This window comes from Salvelinus fontinalis, unplaced genomic scaffold (assembly GCF_029448725.1).
Source record: "Salvelinus fontinalis isolate EN_2023a unplaced genomic scaffold, ASM2944872v1 scaffold_0065, whole genome shotgun sequence".
In the NCBI taxonomy this organism is placed as follows: Eukaryota; Metazoa; Chordata; class Actinopteri; order Salmoniformes; family Salmonidae; genus Salvelinus; species Salvelinus fontinalis.
In genome coordinates, this window is record NW_026600274.1 from 106,855 (window position 1) to 120,262 (window position 13,408).

The window sequence follows — 13,408 nt, forward strand, 5'->3', positions numbered from 1 at the left end:
ATTGAAATAAAGAAATCAAGGATATGTCCCAAATGGCCCTGTATTCTATATATAGAGCACTACTTTTTGACAAGAGCCCAATGGTAATAGGATCCCATTGGGGACGCACTCAAATCAACTCAACCTACCCTCTGGTGTGACTCCATGTACCCCCGGGCTGAGAAGCGTTGACCACAGTCTGGACAGGAGAAGGGCTTCTCTCCCCTGTGGGTGGTCAGGTGGACACGCAGCTTGTAGAAGGTATGGAACTGCTCTCCGCACTTCTGACAGGTGTGGCAAGTGTTGTTGTGGTTCTGCCGGTGTCGGACAGCTAGTCCTCCCGGTGGAGAGGAGACGGAGCTGGGAGGAGAAGCAGGACTGTTTCCTGTGGGAATGAGATAGGTTTATACTGAAATAGTTTGTGTCGGGGGGCAAGGGTCAGTCTTATGTCTGGAGTATTTATCCTTTATTATCCGGTGTCCTGTGTGAATTTAAGTATGCTCCCTCTAATTCTCTCTCTCTCCCTCTCCCTCCCCTCCCGGAGGACCTGAGCCCTAGGACCATGCCTCAGGACTACTTGGCCTGATGACTCCTTGCTGTCCCCAGTCCACCTGGCCGTGCTGCTGCACCAGTTTCAACTGTTCTGCCGGCGGCTATGGAACCCTGACCTGTTCACCGGACGTGCTACCTGTCCCGGACCTGCTGTTTTCGACTCTCTCTCTCTCTCTCTACTGCACCTGCTATCTTTAACTCTGAATGCTCAGCTATGAAAAGCCAATTGATATTTACTCCTGAGGTGCTGACCTGTTGCACCCTCTACAACCAGTGATTATTATTATTATTTGACCCTGCTGGTCATCTATGAACGTTTGAACATCTTGGCCATGTTCTGTTATAAACTCCACCCGGCACAGCCAGAAGACGACTGGCCACCCCTCATAGGAAAAACAATGTTGTTTTGTTTGTGTTTCTCAGTGTCAGGGATCTCAAGATCACAGTCCAGTTACTGGGTCTCTCCTCAAAACTATAAGCTGCTACAATCTCAGTTATAAAAACCCGGAAAACTGCAACGGGCCTGACAAGGCCCAGAATCTCATACCTCACTTGACGACAGCTTACTTTAAAAACTTTCCCATATTGCATTCTTCAACTGGTTTCAAATGTACAATGTAAACTCTGGCAAGTGAAATGTTTGTATTACGTGGTCTTTTTTAATCTGACTGCTATTTGATTCCTCTCTAGGTTTCTTCCTAGGTTCCTGCCTTTCTAGGGAGTATTTCCTAGCCACCGTGATTCTACATCTGCGTTGCTTTCTGTTTGGGGTTTTAGGCTGGGTTTCTATATAGCACTTAAACATCAGCTGATGTAAAAAGGGCTTTATAAATACATTTGATTGATTGATTGGTTAGACCAGAACCATGTGTTTAGACAGCTGGGCGATTAAGGCTTCGGCATTATGATGCATTTACATGACACTTCAACATTCTATGGGGCCATGTTAGCACCCCATTAGCATAACATGGGAAACATTTAAATAATTCTATGTCACTCCATGTCTAGAATTAGAACAATATTACAATTTCAAAGTTGGTCCAACACTCTAAATATGTCTCTGGGTTAGACCAGTGGCCACCAGACCTGGGTTCAAAACCTATCTGAAATCTTTCAGATACTGTTAGCGTTTGCTCTAGCTTGCCAGGAGTACCAGATGGGCGGGGTTTGTGGTTTTTGCGGCTACTCTTATTGGTTCCATTGCGCAAGACAAGCCCAATTAATCCCAGATAAAGTATTTGGAATGACTTCAAATACACTAAACAAAAATATAAAACACAACATGTAAAGTGTTGGTCCCATGTTTCACGAGCTGAAATAAAAGATCCCAGAAATTTCCCATAAAAAGCTTATTTCTCTAACATTTTGTGCACAAATTTGTTTACATCCTGTTAGTGAGCATTTCTCCTTTGCCAAGATAATCAATCCACCTGACAGGTGTGGCATATCAAGAAGCTGATTAAACAGCATGATCATTACACAGGTGCACCTTGTGCTGGGGACAAAAGGCCACTCAAATGTGCAGTTTTGTCACACAACACAATGTCACAGATATCTCAAGTTTTGAAGGAGTGTGAAATTGGCATGCTGACTGCAGGAATGTCCACCATATCTGTTGCCAGAGAATTTAATGTAAAATCTTTGAGAATTTGGCAGTACGTCCAACCGGCCTTACAACTGCAGACCACGTGTAACCACGCCAGCCCAGGACCTCCACATCTGGCTTCTTCACCAGCAACCCGGACAGCTGATGAAACTGTGGGTTTTGCACAACCAAAGAATTTCTGCATAAACTGTCAGAAAACGTCTCAGGGCAGCTCATTTGCGTGCTCGTTGTCCTCACCGGGGTCTTGACCCGACTGCTGTTCAGCATAGAAACCGACTTCACTGGGTAAATGCTCAACTTCCATGGCCACAGAGTTCCTCTGTCCAGTGTCTGTGTTCTTTTGCCCATCTTAATATTGTATTTTTATTGGCCAGTCTGAGATAAGGCTTTTTCTTTGTAACTCTGCCTGGAAGGCCAGCATCCCGGAGTCGCCTCTTCACTGTTGACGTTGAGACTGGTGTTTTGCGGGTACTATTTAATGAAGCTGCGAGTTGAGGACTTGTGAGGCGTCTATTTCTCCAAACTAGACGCTCTAATGTACTTGTCCTCTTGCTCAGTTGTGCACCGGGGCCCCCCACTCCTCTTTATTTTTTTTTATTTTTTTATTTCACCTTTATTTAACCAGGTAGGCTAGTTGAGAACAAGTTCTCATTTGCAACTGCGACCTGGCCAAGATAAAGCATAGCAGTGTGAACAGACAACAACACAGAGTTACACATGGAGTAAACAATAAACAAGTCAATAACATGGTAGAAAAAAGAGAATCTATATACAATGTGTGCAAAAGGCATGAGGTAGGCAATAAATCGAATAATTACAATTTAGCAGATTAACCCTGGAGTGATAAATCATCAGATGATCATGTGCAAGAAGAGATACTGGTGTGCAAAAGAGCAGAAAAGTAAATAAATAAAAGCAGTATGGGGGTGAGGTAGGTAAATTGGGTGGGTAGTTTACAGATGGACTATGTACAGCTGCAGTGATCGGTTAGCTGCTCGGATAGCAGATTTTTAAAGTTGGTGAGGGAGATAAAAGTCTCCAACTTCAGAGATTTTTGCAATTCGTTCCAGTCGCAGGCAGCAGAGAACCTGAAGGAAAGGCGTCCAAATGAGGTTTTGGCTTTAGGGATGATCAGTGAGATACACCTGCTGGAGCGCGTGCTACGGGTAGGTGTAGCCATCGTGACCAGTGAACTGAGATAAGGCGGCACTTTACCTAGCATAGCCTTGTAGATGACCTGGAGCCAGTGGGTCTGACGACGAACATGTAGCGAGGGCCAGCCGACTAGGGCATACAGGTCGCAGTGGTGGGTCGTATAAGGTGCTTTGGTAACAAAACGGATGGCACTGTGATAAACTGCATCCAGTTTGCTGAGTAGAGTATTGGAAGCTATTTTGTAGATGACATCGCCGAAGTCGAGGATCGGTAGGATAGTCAGTTTTACTAGGGTAAGTTTGGCGGCGTGAGTGAAGGAGGCTTTGTTGCGGAATAGAAAGCCGACTCTAGATTTGATTTTGGATTGGAGATGTTTGATATGAGTCTGGAAGGAGAGTTTGCAGTCTAGCCAGACACCTAGGTACTTATAGATGTCCACATATTCTAGGTCGGAACCGCCCAGGGTCGTGATGCTAGTCGGGCGTGCGGGTGCAGGCAGCGAACGGTTGAAAAGCATGCATTTGGTTTGACTAGTGTTTAAGAGCAGTTGGAGGCCACGGAAGGAGTGTTGTATGGCATTGAAGCTCGTTTGGAGGTTAGATAGCACAGTGTCCAAGGAAGGGCCGGAAGTATACAGAATGGTGTCGTCTGCGTAGAGGTTTCTATTCTGGTTAGAGACAATTTGCGCTGTCCAGTTGGCTGGATGTCCTTTGGGTGGTGGACAATTCTTGATACACACAGGAAACTGTTAAGTGTCAAAAACGCAGCAGCGTTGCAGTTCTTGACACAAACCGGTGCGTCTGACACCTACTACCACACCCTGTTCAAAGGCACAAATCTTTTGTCTTTCCCATTCACCCTCTGAATGGCACACATACACAATCCATGTCTCTAATGTCTCAAGGCTTAAAAATCCTTCTTTAACCTGTCTCCTCCCCTTCATCTACACTGATTGAAGTGGATTTAACAGGTGACATCAATAAGGGATCATAGATTTCACCTGGATTCACCTGGGCAGTCTATGTTTATTTAAAAAAAAAATATTTAACCTTTATTTAACTAGGCAAGTCAGTGAAAAACTAATTATTATTTACAATGACAGCCTACCAAAAGGCAAAATGCCTCCTGCGGGGACGGGGATTAAAATATATATAAAAAATATGTATTTATATGTCATGGAAAGAGCTGGTGTTCTTAATGTTTTGGTCCTCAAAGGGCCAGCAACTCATTTGAACATGATTTGCAATTGAAGATGTGTGTTCGTTTGTTTGTTTGCATAGTAGCAACATGTCATAGTAGCAACATGTCATAGTGGCAACATGTCATAGTGGCAACATGTCATAGTGGCAACATGTCATAGTGGCAACATGTCATAGTGGCAACATGTCATAGTGGCAACATGTCATAGTGGCAACATGTCATAGTGGCAACATGTCATAGTAGCAACATGTCATAGTAGCAACATGTCATAGTAGCAACATGTCATAGTAGCAACATGTCTTCCTAAACCCCCCATCAGTACCTTGAGCCAGACGGACCTCCTGTTGTTCTGGCAGCACATCCACTACAGCCTGAAGTTTAGAATTCTAAAATGAAGCAACAATGAAAAGTTAAAGACGGTTAAAACATACCTGTTGAAAAGTTATTGTACAGCTAGTTGTCTAGGGTCGCGTCTCAAATAGCACTCTCTTCCCTATGTTGTGCACTACTTTTTTACCAGGCACCAGGACCAATCCCTATTCCCTAAATAGTACACTACCTTTGTCCAGGGCCCATAGGACTGAGTAACTGATTATAGCCAGCTCCTGTCAAAAGTAGTGCACTATATAGAGATGGCCCCTGGTGCCTGGTCAAAAGTAGTACACTTTATAAGGAGTAGGGTGCCAATTGAGACACAGTCCTAATTCCTCCAATTGAGACACAGCCCTAGATCTCCCCCACCTTGTTACTAGTATCGTCCTGTTGGACAAGCAGCTCCTGTTGGTGAGGCAGCACATCTCCAGCAGCTCTTAGTCTAGTCGACCCCTCAGCGTGACCCCTTCCGTGTCTCAACAAGGCTCCTGATTGGTAGAAGCTCTTCCCACAGTCAGGTGCAAGGCAGCGGTAGGGCTTCTCCCCAGTGTGGCTCCGCTGGTGTATCCTAAAGGAGGACTGCTGAGAGAAGCTCTTCCCACACACGGTGCAGTGGAACGGCTTCTCTCCCGTGTGGGTCTTCATGTGTCGGTCCCGGGACTGTTTTGTAATGAAGAGTCGTCCACACACAGAGCAGGGGAAAGACTTCTTAGTGGATGATGTTGTGTTGTAGAGGTTGTTCTGTTGTACTACAGAGACATCAGACTCACACCACACTCCTCTCTCTTCCGCTGAAACCTTTGAGGCCAGTGTTTCACAACGATGGAGATAATCGTGGTTTTCCAACACCATCTTCTGCTGGCTCAACAGTGAGCTCTGGTCACCATGGTTACAGTCAGCTCCAGCGTTGTGGCGAAGAGGAGACAGGCTGGCCGCTTGGTCGACAGACTCCTGCAGCAGAGAACAGCACAGGCTAGGCTACATCCGTACAGGTAAACAATTGAAACAAATTCAGCACTTGGTTCAGTCTACTCCGCTGGACCCTGAGTTTGGAACATCGCTACACTGCTGTGCTGTATTGTCTCCTGCCGGAAGCTAAAGTAAACATTCCTAAAAATCAAGAAGTTGTTACTGCTTTCTTTCACATTGCGAAACAACACAGTTAACGCCAGACACATGAAAGGGTGACTATATGATTAGCTAAAAGCTACAATGTTATTACACCAACAATTCAACTGAAAGCAGATACTAGTAGGCATCGGCGACAAGCCAGCAAGCTTAGCTACATGAAATCTTTACACTCATATCTTGAAAGAAAGCGGTTCCTCCTCCCACAAGATTCCTCTCACCTCATCCATGCTGTGTTGTTAAGATGGTCCACCAGGCAGGAATATCATAGGATCACTGAGATGACACACGGACCATCAGCAGGTCGGGAAAGTTGTCATGTCACACAGGACAGGGCCATGGCTAACAGTAGCTAAACCTGTTAACCTGTTAGGCTTACGATGTTGCCCAGTACATAATAGTACGGTGTTCTCCAAAAGTTGCTGTTCAACGAAGTCCTGTGGCCGATGAACGTAAGACAAAAGCGAAGTTCATAGCTGAATAGTTGTATTAGCAAATGCAAAAATGGGAAGATAAGAAGCTACCATCGGCTAACTATAAACTTGCTAGCTTAACAGTAAAAAGACCGAAGTAAAAGATACTAGCGAAATCACAAGCGGTAGTTGATTACTCTCGTCTATCGTGTCTAGATGATCACGTCTGACGACACTGAGGCGGAAGCGGGACGAAAACAACAACCAGTTTTTTTCATATTCTGAGCTTTTTTAAAGAGCACTACTATATACAATGGACGTGGTGGTGAGTAGATAATAATAAACTCAAATATAACGTGTATAATGTTTCGAAGGTGGGCGTATGTTTTTTGTTTTTGGCGGCCAGATCTGAACAACGCAGCAGTTTCCTAGCCTGGTGGAAGCAGTCTAATCGATACGTTCACCGTTCTATTTCACGTTACATACGTGAAGTGAAATAGCATAGAATGGTCAATGCAGCGATCATGTTGGTTCCACCAGGCTAGCAGTTTCCTCAAATGAATATTTGTAGATGCATGTTCAGGTATGATGTAGAATAAACCAGAATCTGGGTTTACGAAGGAGTCAGTTGAATATTGCGATTCTCCTATAAGCCCAGGAAACAGCCATTCAACTTGCCATTCACAATTTTTCAAACTTAATCATGTTAAAATATGTTCGGTACCGACCAAAGAATGGAGTTAAGCTGAACAAATATCAGCATTACTACTGTTACGGCCGGCGTGTGCTTCGAAAAAAAACACCAAATAAATTCAATAATTCAATAAATAAATAAATATATACTAAAGAAAGTTACAAAGTTACATGTAACCCTAAAAATGCCTTGTCTGGAAACATTCTTAGTAAGTGTACATGTGCCAAATCCACTTCAGTTTTCTTCTCTCTCAGGAGACCAAACTCCCAGGGTCCCCTGGGCCCAAAGGTATCCATGGAGACCAAGTAATGCAGACCCTGAGGGTGGTGAAGCAGGAGGACTGTGGGCCCCTAACAACACCCCTAACAACGTACCTGAGTTTTGCCCATGTGAAAACAGAAGAAGAGGAGGAAGAGATATGGGGTGTGGCTCACCCAAGTACAGGTGCTCTTGCCTTCTCTCTCTTTGTGATTTGTTTATTTACAACTTAGCGTGATTTCAATCTTGTGTGTTTCCTTCAGGGTTCTTCAACGTCAAGAAGGAGGAAGAGGAAGAAGCCATAGTATATCCTATACAGCCTAGTGAGTACAGCATCACAGAGGAGCCATAGTATATCCTATACAGCCCAGTGAGTACAGCATCACAGAGGAGCCATAGTATATCCTATACAGCATCACAGAGGAGCCATAGTATATCCTATACAGCCTAGTGAGTACAGCATCACAGAGGAGCCATAGTATATCCTATACAGCCCAGTGAGTACAGCATCACAGAGGAGTCATAGTATATCCTATACAGCCTAGTGAGTACAGCATCACAGAGGAGCCATAGTATATCCTATACAGCCTAGTGAGTACAGCATCACAGAGGAGCCATAGTATATCCTGTACAGCATCACAGAGGAGCCATAGTATATCCTATACAGCATCACAGAGGAGCCATAGTATATCCTATACAGCCTAGTGAGTACAGCATTACAGAGGAGCCATAGTATATCCTATACAGCATCACAGAGGAGCCATAGTATATCCTGTACAGCCTAGTGAGTACAGAATCACAGAGGAGCCATAGTATATCCTGTACAGCCTAGTGAGTACAGCATCACAGAGGAGCCATAGTATATCCTATACAGCCTAGTGAGTACAGAATCACAGAGGAGCCATAGTATATCCTATACAGCCTAGTGAGTACAGCATCACAGAGGAGCCATAGTATATCCTATACAGCCTAGTGAGTACAGCATCACAGAGAAGCCATAGTATATCCTATACAGCATCACAGAGGAGCCATAGTATATCCTATACAGCCTAGTGAGTACAGCATCACAGAGGAGCTACCATGGAGTTACTAAGCCTTGAAACACTTATCTGACCTGAGATGTGTCTGTTCCCTCAGATGACAACCCAAGCCCCACTTCTGACATTACCAGCCACAGTTCTGACGACTCCAGCCCTGACAATGGCCCTCGAGCCACCCCTGACAAGAACAACCCCCGCCATAACAACGACCCCAGGTCTGGCCCTGCCAGTGGAGGGGCATCGGACAAGGACCCTGCATCCGGAGAGGAAGATGAGGAGGGAGACGAGAGGAGCTCCCAGATCTCAGCAAACCCAGGGACTAAGCCCAACAAGACCAAAGGCGGTCATCAGAGGCCGTTCCCCTGCTCTAGGTGTGGGAAGCGTTTATCCACCACTGTTAGCTTAGACAAACACCAGATCATCCACACCCGACTGAGGCCGTACCCCTGCTCCGTACCGGCCTGCACCAAGAGGTTCTGCTCACCAGCCGAGCTGAAGAGACACACACTCACACACACAGGTTTCTTTTACTTTGGTTACTTTCGAAAGTATTCAGTCTAAATTTATTTTCAAAGTTGAATCAAGTGAAAAATTAAGAGTCAAGTTCTAAACTGATCTGGTCAATAAATATATTTGCCACAAGTTTTGTCCACTTTTTTTGGTTGAATTGTTTTAAGGTCATTCTAGTGTACCTTTTTAAAAAAAGCATTTAATCATCAGACATTCAAGTTCAATACATTGTGTGTTTTGTGTCCTCATCCAATACAGGAGAGAAACCATTCCCCTGTACAGACTGTGACAAGAGCTTCACCATACTGGCTGCGTTAAAGACCCACCAGAGAACACACACAGGAGAGAGACCTTACGTCTGTGAGGTGTGTGGAAAGGTTGGTCTCTTTTACTGATTGTTTACTTTTTGCCATTTGATTGTTTGTACTGTAAAGACTGTTGCGATTTTAAAATAGATTTTGTAGTAATTTATCGTTTTTTATGGACTGTGATAGTCGGAATGTATAGAGGAGACAGATACAGAGAGAGAGAGAGGATTTGTACCCATGTCGCCAGGTGAATCCACTGAGTGTACACAACATTAGGAACACCTGCTCCATGACACAGACTGACCAGGTGTATCCACTGAGTGTACACAACATTAGGAACACCTGCTCCATGACACAGACTGACCAGGTGAATCCACTGAGTGTACACAACATTAGGAACACCTGCTCCATGACACAGACTGACCAGGTGAATCCACTGAGTGTACACAACATTAGGGAACACCTGCTCCATGACACAGACTGACCAGGTGAATCCACTGAGTGTACACAACATTAGGGAACACCTGCTCCATGACACAGACTGACCAGGTGAATCCACTGAGTGTACACAACATTAGGGAACACCTGCTCCATGACACAGACTGACCAGGTGAATCCACTGAGTGTACACAACATTAGGGAACACCTGCTCCATGACACAGACTGACCAGGTGAATCCACTGAGTGTACACAACATTAGGGAACACCTGCTCCATGACACAGACTGACCAGGTGAATCCACTGAGTGTACACAACATTAGGGAACACCTGCTCCATGACACAGACTGACCAGGTGAATCCACTGAGTGTACACAACATTAGGAACACCTGCTCCATGACACAGACTGACCAGGTGAATCCACTGAGTGTACACAACATTAGGGAACACCTGCTCCATGACACAGACTGACCAGGTGAATCCACTGAGTGTACACAACATTAGGGAACACCTGCTCCATGACACAGACTGACCAGGTGAATCCAGGTGAACGCTATGATCCCTTATTGATGTCACTTGTTAAATCCACTTCAATCAGTGAAGATGAAGGGGGGGAGACGGGTTAAAGAAGTATTGATAAGCCTTGAGACGTAAGACAAAATATTTAAGTGCCTTTGAACGGAGTGTTGTAGTCGGTGCCAGGTGCACTGGTTTGAGTGTGTCAAGATACCGCAACGCTGCTGGGTTTTTCACGCTCAACAATTTCCTGTGTGTATCAAGAATGGTCCACCACCCAAAGCACATCCAACCAACTTGACACAACTGTGGGAAGCATTAGAGTCAACATGGGCCAGCATCTTTGTGGGATTCTTTCAACAGCTTGTAGAGGCCATGCCCCCAACGAAGTGAGGCTGTTCTAAGGGCAAAAGGGGGGGGGGGGGTGTTCAGCTCAATATTAGCAAGGTGTTCCTAATGTTTTGGCCACTCAGTGTAAATACTCCAGACTCTGGCACAAGTGTGTTGTGATTTTAAATGCATTTTACATTTGATTTGGTTTTAAGGGTTTTGCCCAAACGGGGAACCTGAGATCCCACGAGCGCAGGCACACCGGAGAGAGACCGTTCTCCTGCTCTTTCTGTGGGAAGACATTTGTCGAGTCTGGCCACCTGAAGAAGCACCAGCGTATCCATACAGGAGAGAAGCCGTACCACTGCAGCAGCTGCCCCATGAAGTTCCCTTCCTCCAGCGAGCTCAGGTAACTCAGGGCCTATATTCATAAATCGTCTGAGTAGGAGTGCGGATTTAGGATCCGTTTTGTCTTTTAGATTATAATGACTGGACGGAGGGATCTGATCCTAGATCAGCACTCCTATTGAAACTGATCTGAACAACATCACATGTACAAGGGGACCTGATCCTAGATCAGCACTCCTATTGAAACTGAACAACATCATATGTACAGGGGGACCTGATCCTAGATCAGCACTCCTATTGGATCTGATCTGAACAACATCATATGTACAAGAGGACCTGATCCTAGATCATCACTCCTATTGAAACTGAACAACATCATATGTACAAGAGGACCTGATCCTAGATCAACACTCCTATTGAAACTGATCTGAACAACATCACATGGACAAGGGGACCTGATCCTAGATCAGCACTTCTATTGAATCTGATCTGAACAACATCACATGGACAAGGGGACCTGATCCTAGATCCACACTCCTACTTTGAGATGCTTTATGAGTATGGGCCCATGTGTTACTCACCTGATAACGTAATAACCACCGGACATTGTAATAAGTTAAGTTTTTATCTGGAGAAAAAGTTATCAAGTAATCTGTTTGTTTTATTACGACATCCGTTATGTCGTAATTTATTTCATTAAACTGTATTTGCTGTTATGATTCAATGTTGTCATGTCTTTTTTTTTTTTACTGTGACAAACCAATTTCCCAATGTGGGATATTCAAGTGAACTAGAACTACTAGTACTTAACCAGTGTTCTTGCATTGCCTGTTGTTCCAGGGTCCATGAGAAGAGCCACAGCCAGGACAAGCCTCACAGCTGCTCCTACTGCGACAAGGCATTCAAACAGCTGTCCAACCTCAAGCTCCACCAGAGAATACACTCTGAGGAGAAGCCTTACGTCTGCTCCTACTGCGACAAGACCTTCCGTGCTCAGGGGACCTTAAAGGTACACTATAACTATGTTTTTCTCTCTCAGTTACACAACATAATACTTGCTGTGTACAGTATACTGAAATTGTTATTAATTAATACAATTTGTATTTTTGCTTTGAAGGTGCATCTGAGGACTCACACAGGAGAGAGGCCTTACCCCTGCTTAGACTGTGACAAGCGTTTCATCACGTCCTCAGAGTTAAAGGTGCACCAGAGGATTCACACAGGAGAGAAGCCCTTCTACTGCTATGACTGTGGGAAGAGTTACTATCAGCTGAAGCAGCTGAAGGAACATATGAAGTTCAACCCGGACCACAGCACCACACGTAGCGGACTCAATAACATAGAGGACGAGGACAAGCTCTACTCTACGTCACACGATGATGATGTAACGATGTCTTAATTTTTTTTTTAGTTGGCTAGAAACAGACATATTTGATTTTTTTTGCCTTTATTTAACTAGGCAAGTCAGTTAAGAACAAATTCTTATTTATAATGACGACGCTGGGCCAATTGTGCGCCGCACTATGGGACTCCCAATCATGGCCGGATGTGATACAGCCTGGATTCAAACCAGGGACTGTAGTGACGCCTCTTGCACTGAAATGCAGTGCCTTAGACCACTGTGCCACTCGGAAACCCCCTCCCAAAAAATATATATTTATCATCCTCAGTGATGCCATCGATGCCACATCATTGGAAAGAGTGACCAAATTGTTAGAAAAATATATATCACATTACTTTGCTAGCACTCTACTCGTTCCGTGATGACGTCACAGTGGTGATGTCAACATGTCTATTAGAATGTTCTGTCGTTGCACTGAACAGACACGAGGTCAATGCTCTGTTTAAGATGCCGATAGAATGATCCTTTTGATTAAATGTTTTGAGACATTTTTTTTAGGTTGTTTAGAAACTGACATTACATGAAAGACACATTTTACTACGTTTCCATTACAGTTTTTATGTGTGTAAAGTCATACTGTATAAACCAAAAAAAGAATGACAGCTGTTTAGTTTTTGATACAATTTTATAAATGCCGACAGATAATTTGTGCGTCGACACGATGGGATCTTTTTGTGTCGGTCAAATTATTTATGCGAGAAATGGCGCTGGAAATGCCTTTATGTGCAAATATTGATATATTACCCGTCATATCGAAGTAAGTTTGGAGGTCACTCACGCGATGACGTGGTCTGTGGTCCTCCCCGTATGACTCGTCGGGAAAGCAAGCAGTTTATTAGGCTACAGATGAAATCAGTGATGATGAAATTCACAGGGTGGTGAAAGTCCACGGTGATCTTGATGCTCCTTTCCAATAACTGTTGAGGGTCTTATTCTGGTGACATGATCATCGCTGATTGATTGCCTTTTGACAAATCAAAATATTCTCGCTCTTATCCATAATCTCATAATTTATTGTAGACTAACCTACCCAAACTCTATCTGTGAGCTGCTGGCTAGAGCGCACGTGCCAAAACCAGACTAGGCACATTTGCCATTTAACGCAACAGTTTTTGTGACAAAACTATCCGTAGTGTTGAAAATGCAACAGAAACACAT

The 13,408-nt window shown here is 44.4% G+C and overlaps 2 protein-coding genes across 7 annotated transcripts in view; one reads left to right on the top strand and one right to left on the bottom strand.

Moving 5' to 3' along the window:
- LOC129842771 (zinc finger protein 721-like) overlaps window positions 1-6,561 on the bottom strand; it is a 23,456-nt gene extending 16,895 nt beyond the window's left edge. For all 3 annotated transcript variants that reach the window (XM_055911413.1, XM_055911411.1, XM_055911410.1), the window contains exons 1-4: window positions 6,214-6,561; window positions 5,234-5,815; window positions 4,815-4,878; window positions 129-364 (exon numbers count right to left, since the gene is read on the bottom strand). In XM_055911413.1, the coding sequence (XP_055767388.1) occupies window positions 129-364; window positions 4,815-4,878; window positions 5,234-5,815; window positions 6,214-6,222 (891 nt within the window). In that variant the 5' untranslated portion in view covers window positions 6,223-6,561. The remainder of the gene's footprint in view (window positions 1-128; window positions 365-4,814; window positions 4,879-5,233; window positions 5,816-6,213) is intronic.
- On the top strand, window positions 5,752-12,850 carry LOC129842779 (zinc finger protein OZF-like). 4 transcript variants are annotated; one of them, XM_055911430.1, is made up of 8 exons: window positions 5,752-5,856; window positions 7,354-7,543; window positions 7,621-7,680; window positions 8,495-8,917; window positions 9,166-9,284; window positions 10,716-10,909; window positions 11,689-11,857; window positions 11,966-12,850. In XM_055911430.1, the coding sequence occupies exons 2-8, from the start codon at window positions 7,408-7,410 to the stop codon at window positions 12,245-12,247; spliced, it is 1,383 nt and encodes a 460-aa protein (XP_055767405.1). In that variant the 5' UTR covers window positions 5,752-5,856; window positions 7,354-7,407; the 3' UTR covers window positions 12,248-12,850. The 4 variants fall into 4 exon arrangements, with proteins under 4 accessions (XP_055767405.1, XP_055767402.1, XP_055767404.1 ...); XM_055911427.1 differs by lacking the exon at window positions 5,752-5,856 and adding an exon at window positions 6,619-6,730; XM_055911429.1 differs by lacking the exon at window positions 5,752-5,856 and adding an exon at window positions 6,619-6,730 and having other exon boundaries at window positions 9,166-9,272.
- Window positions 12,851-13,408: the final 558 nt, after the last annotated feature.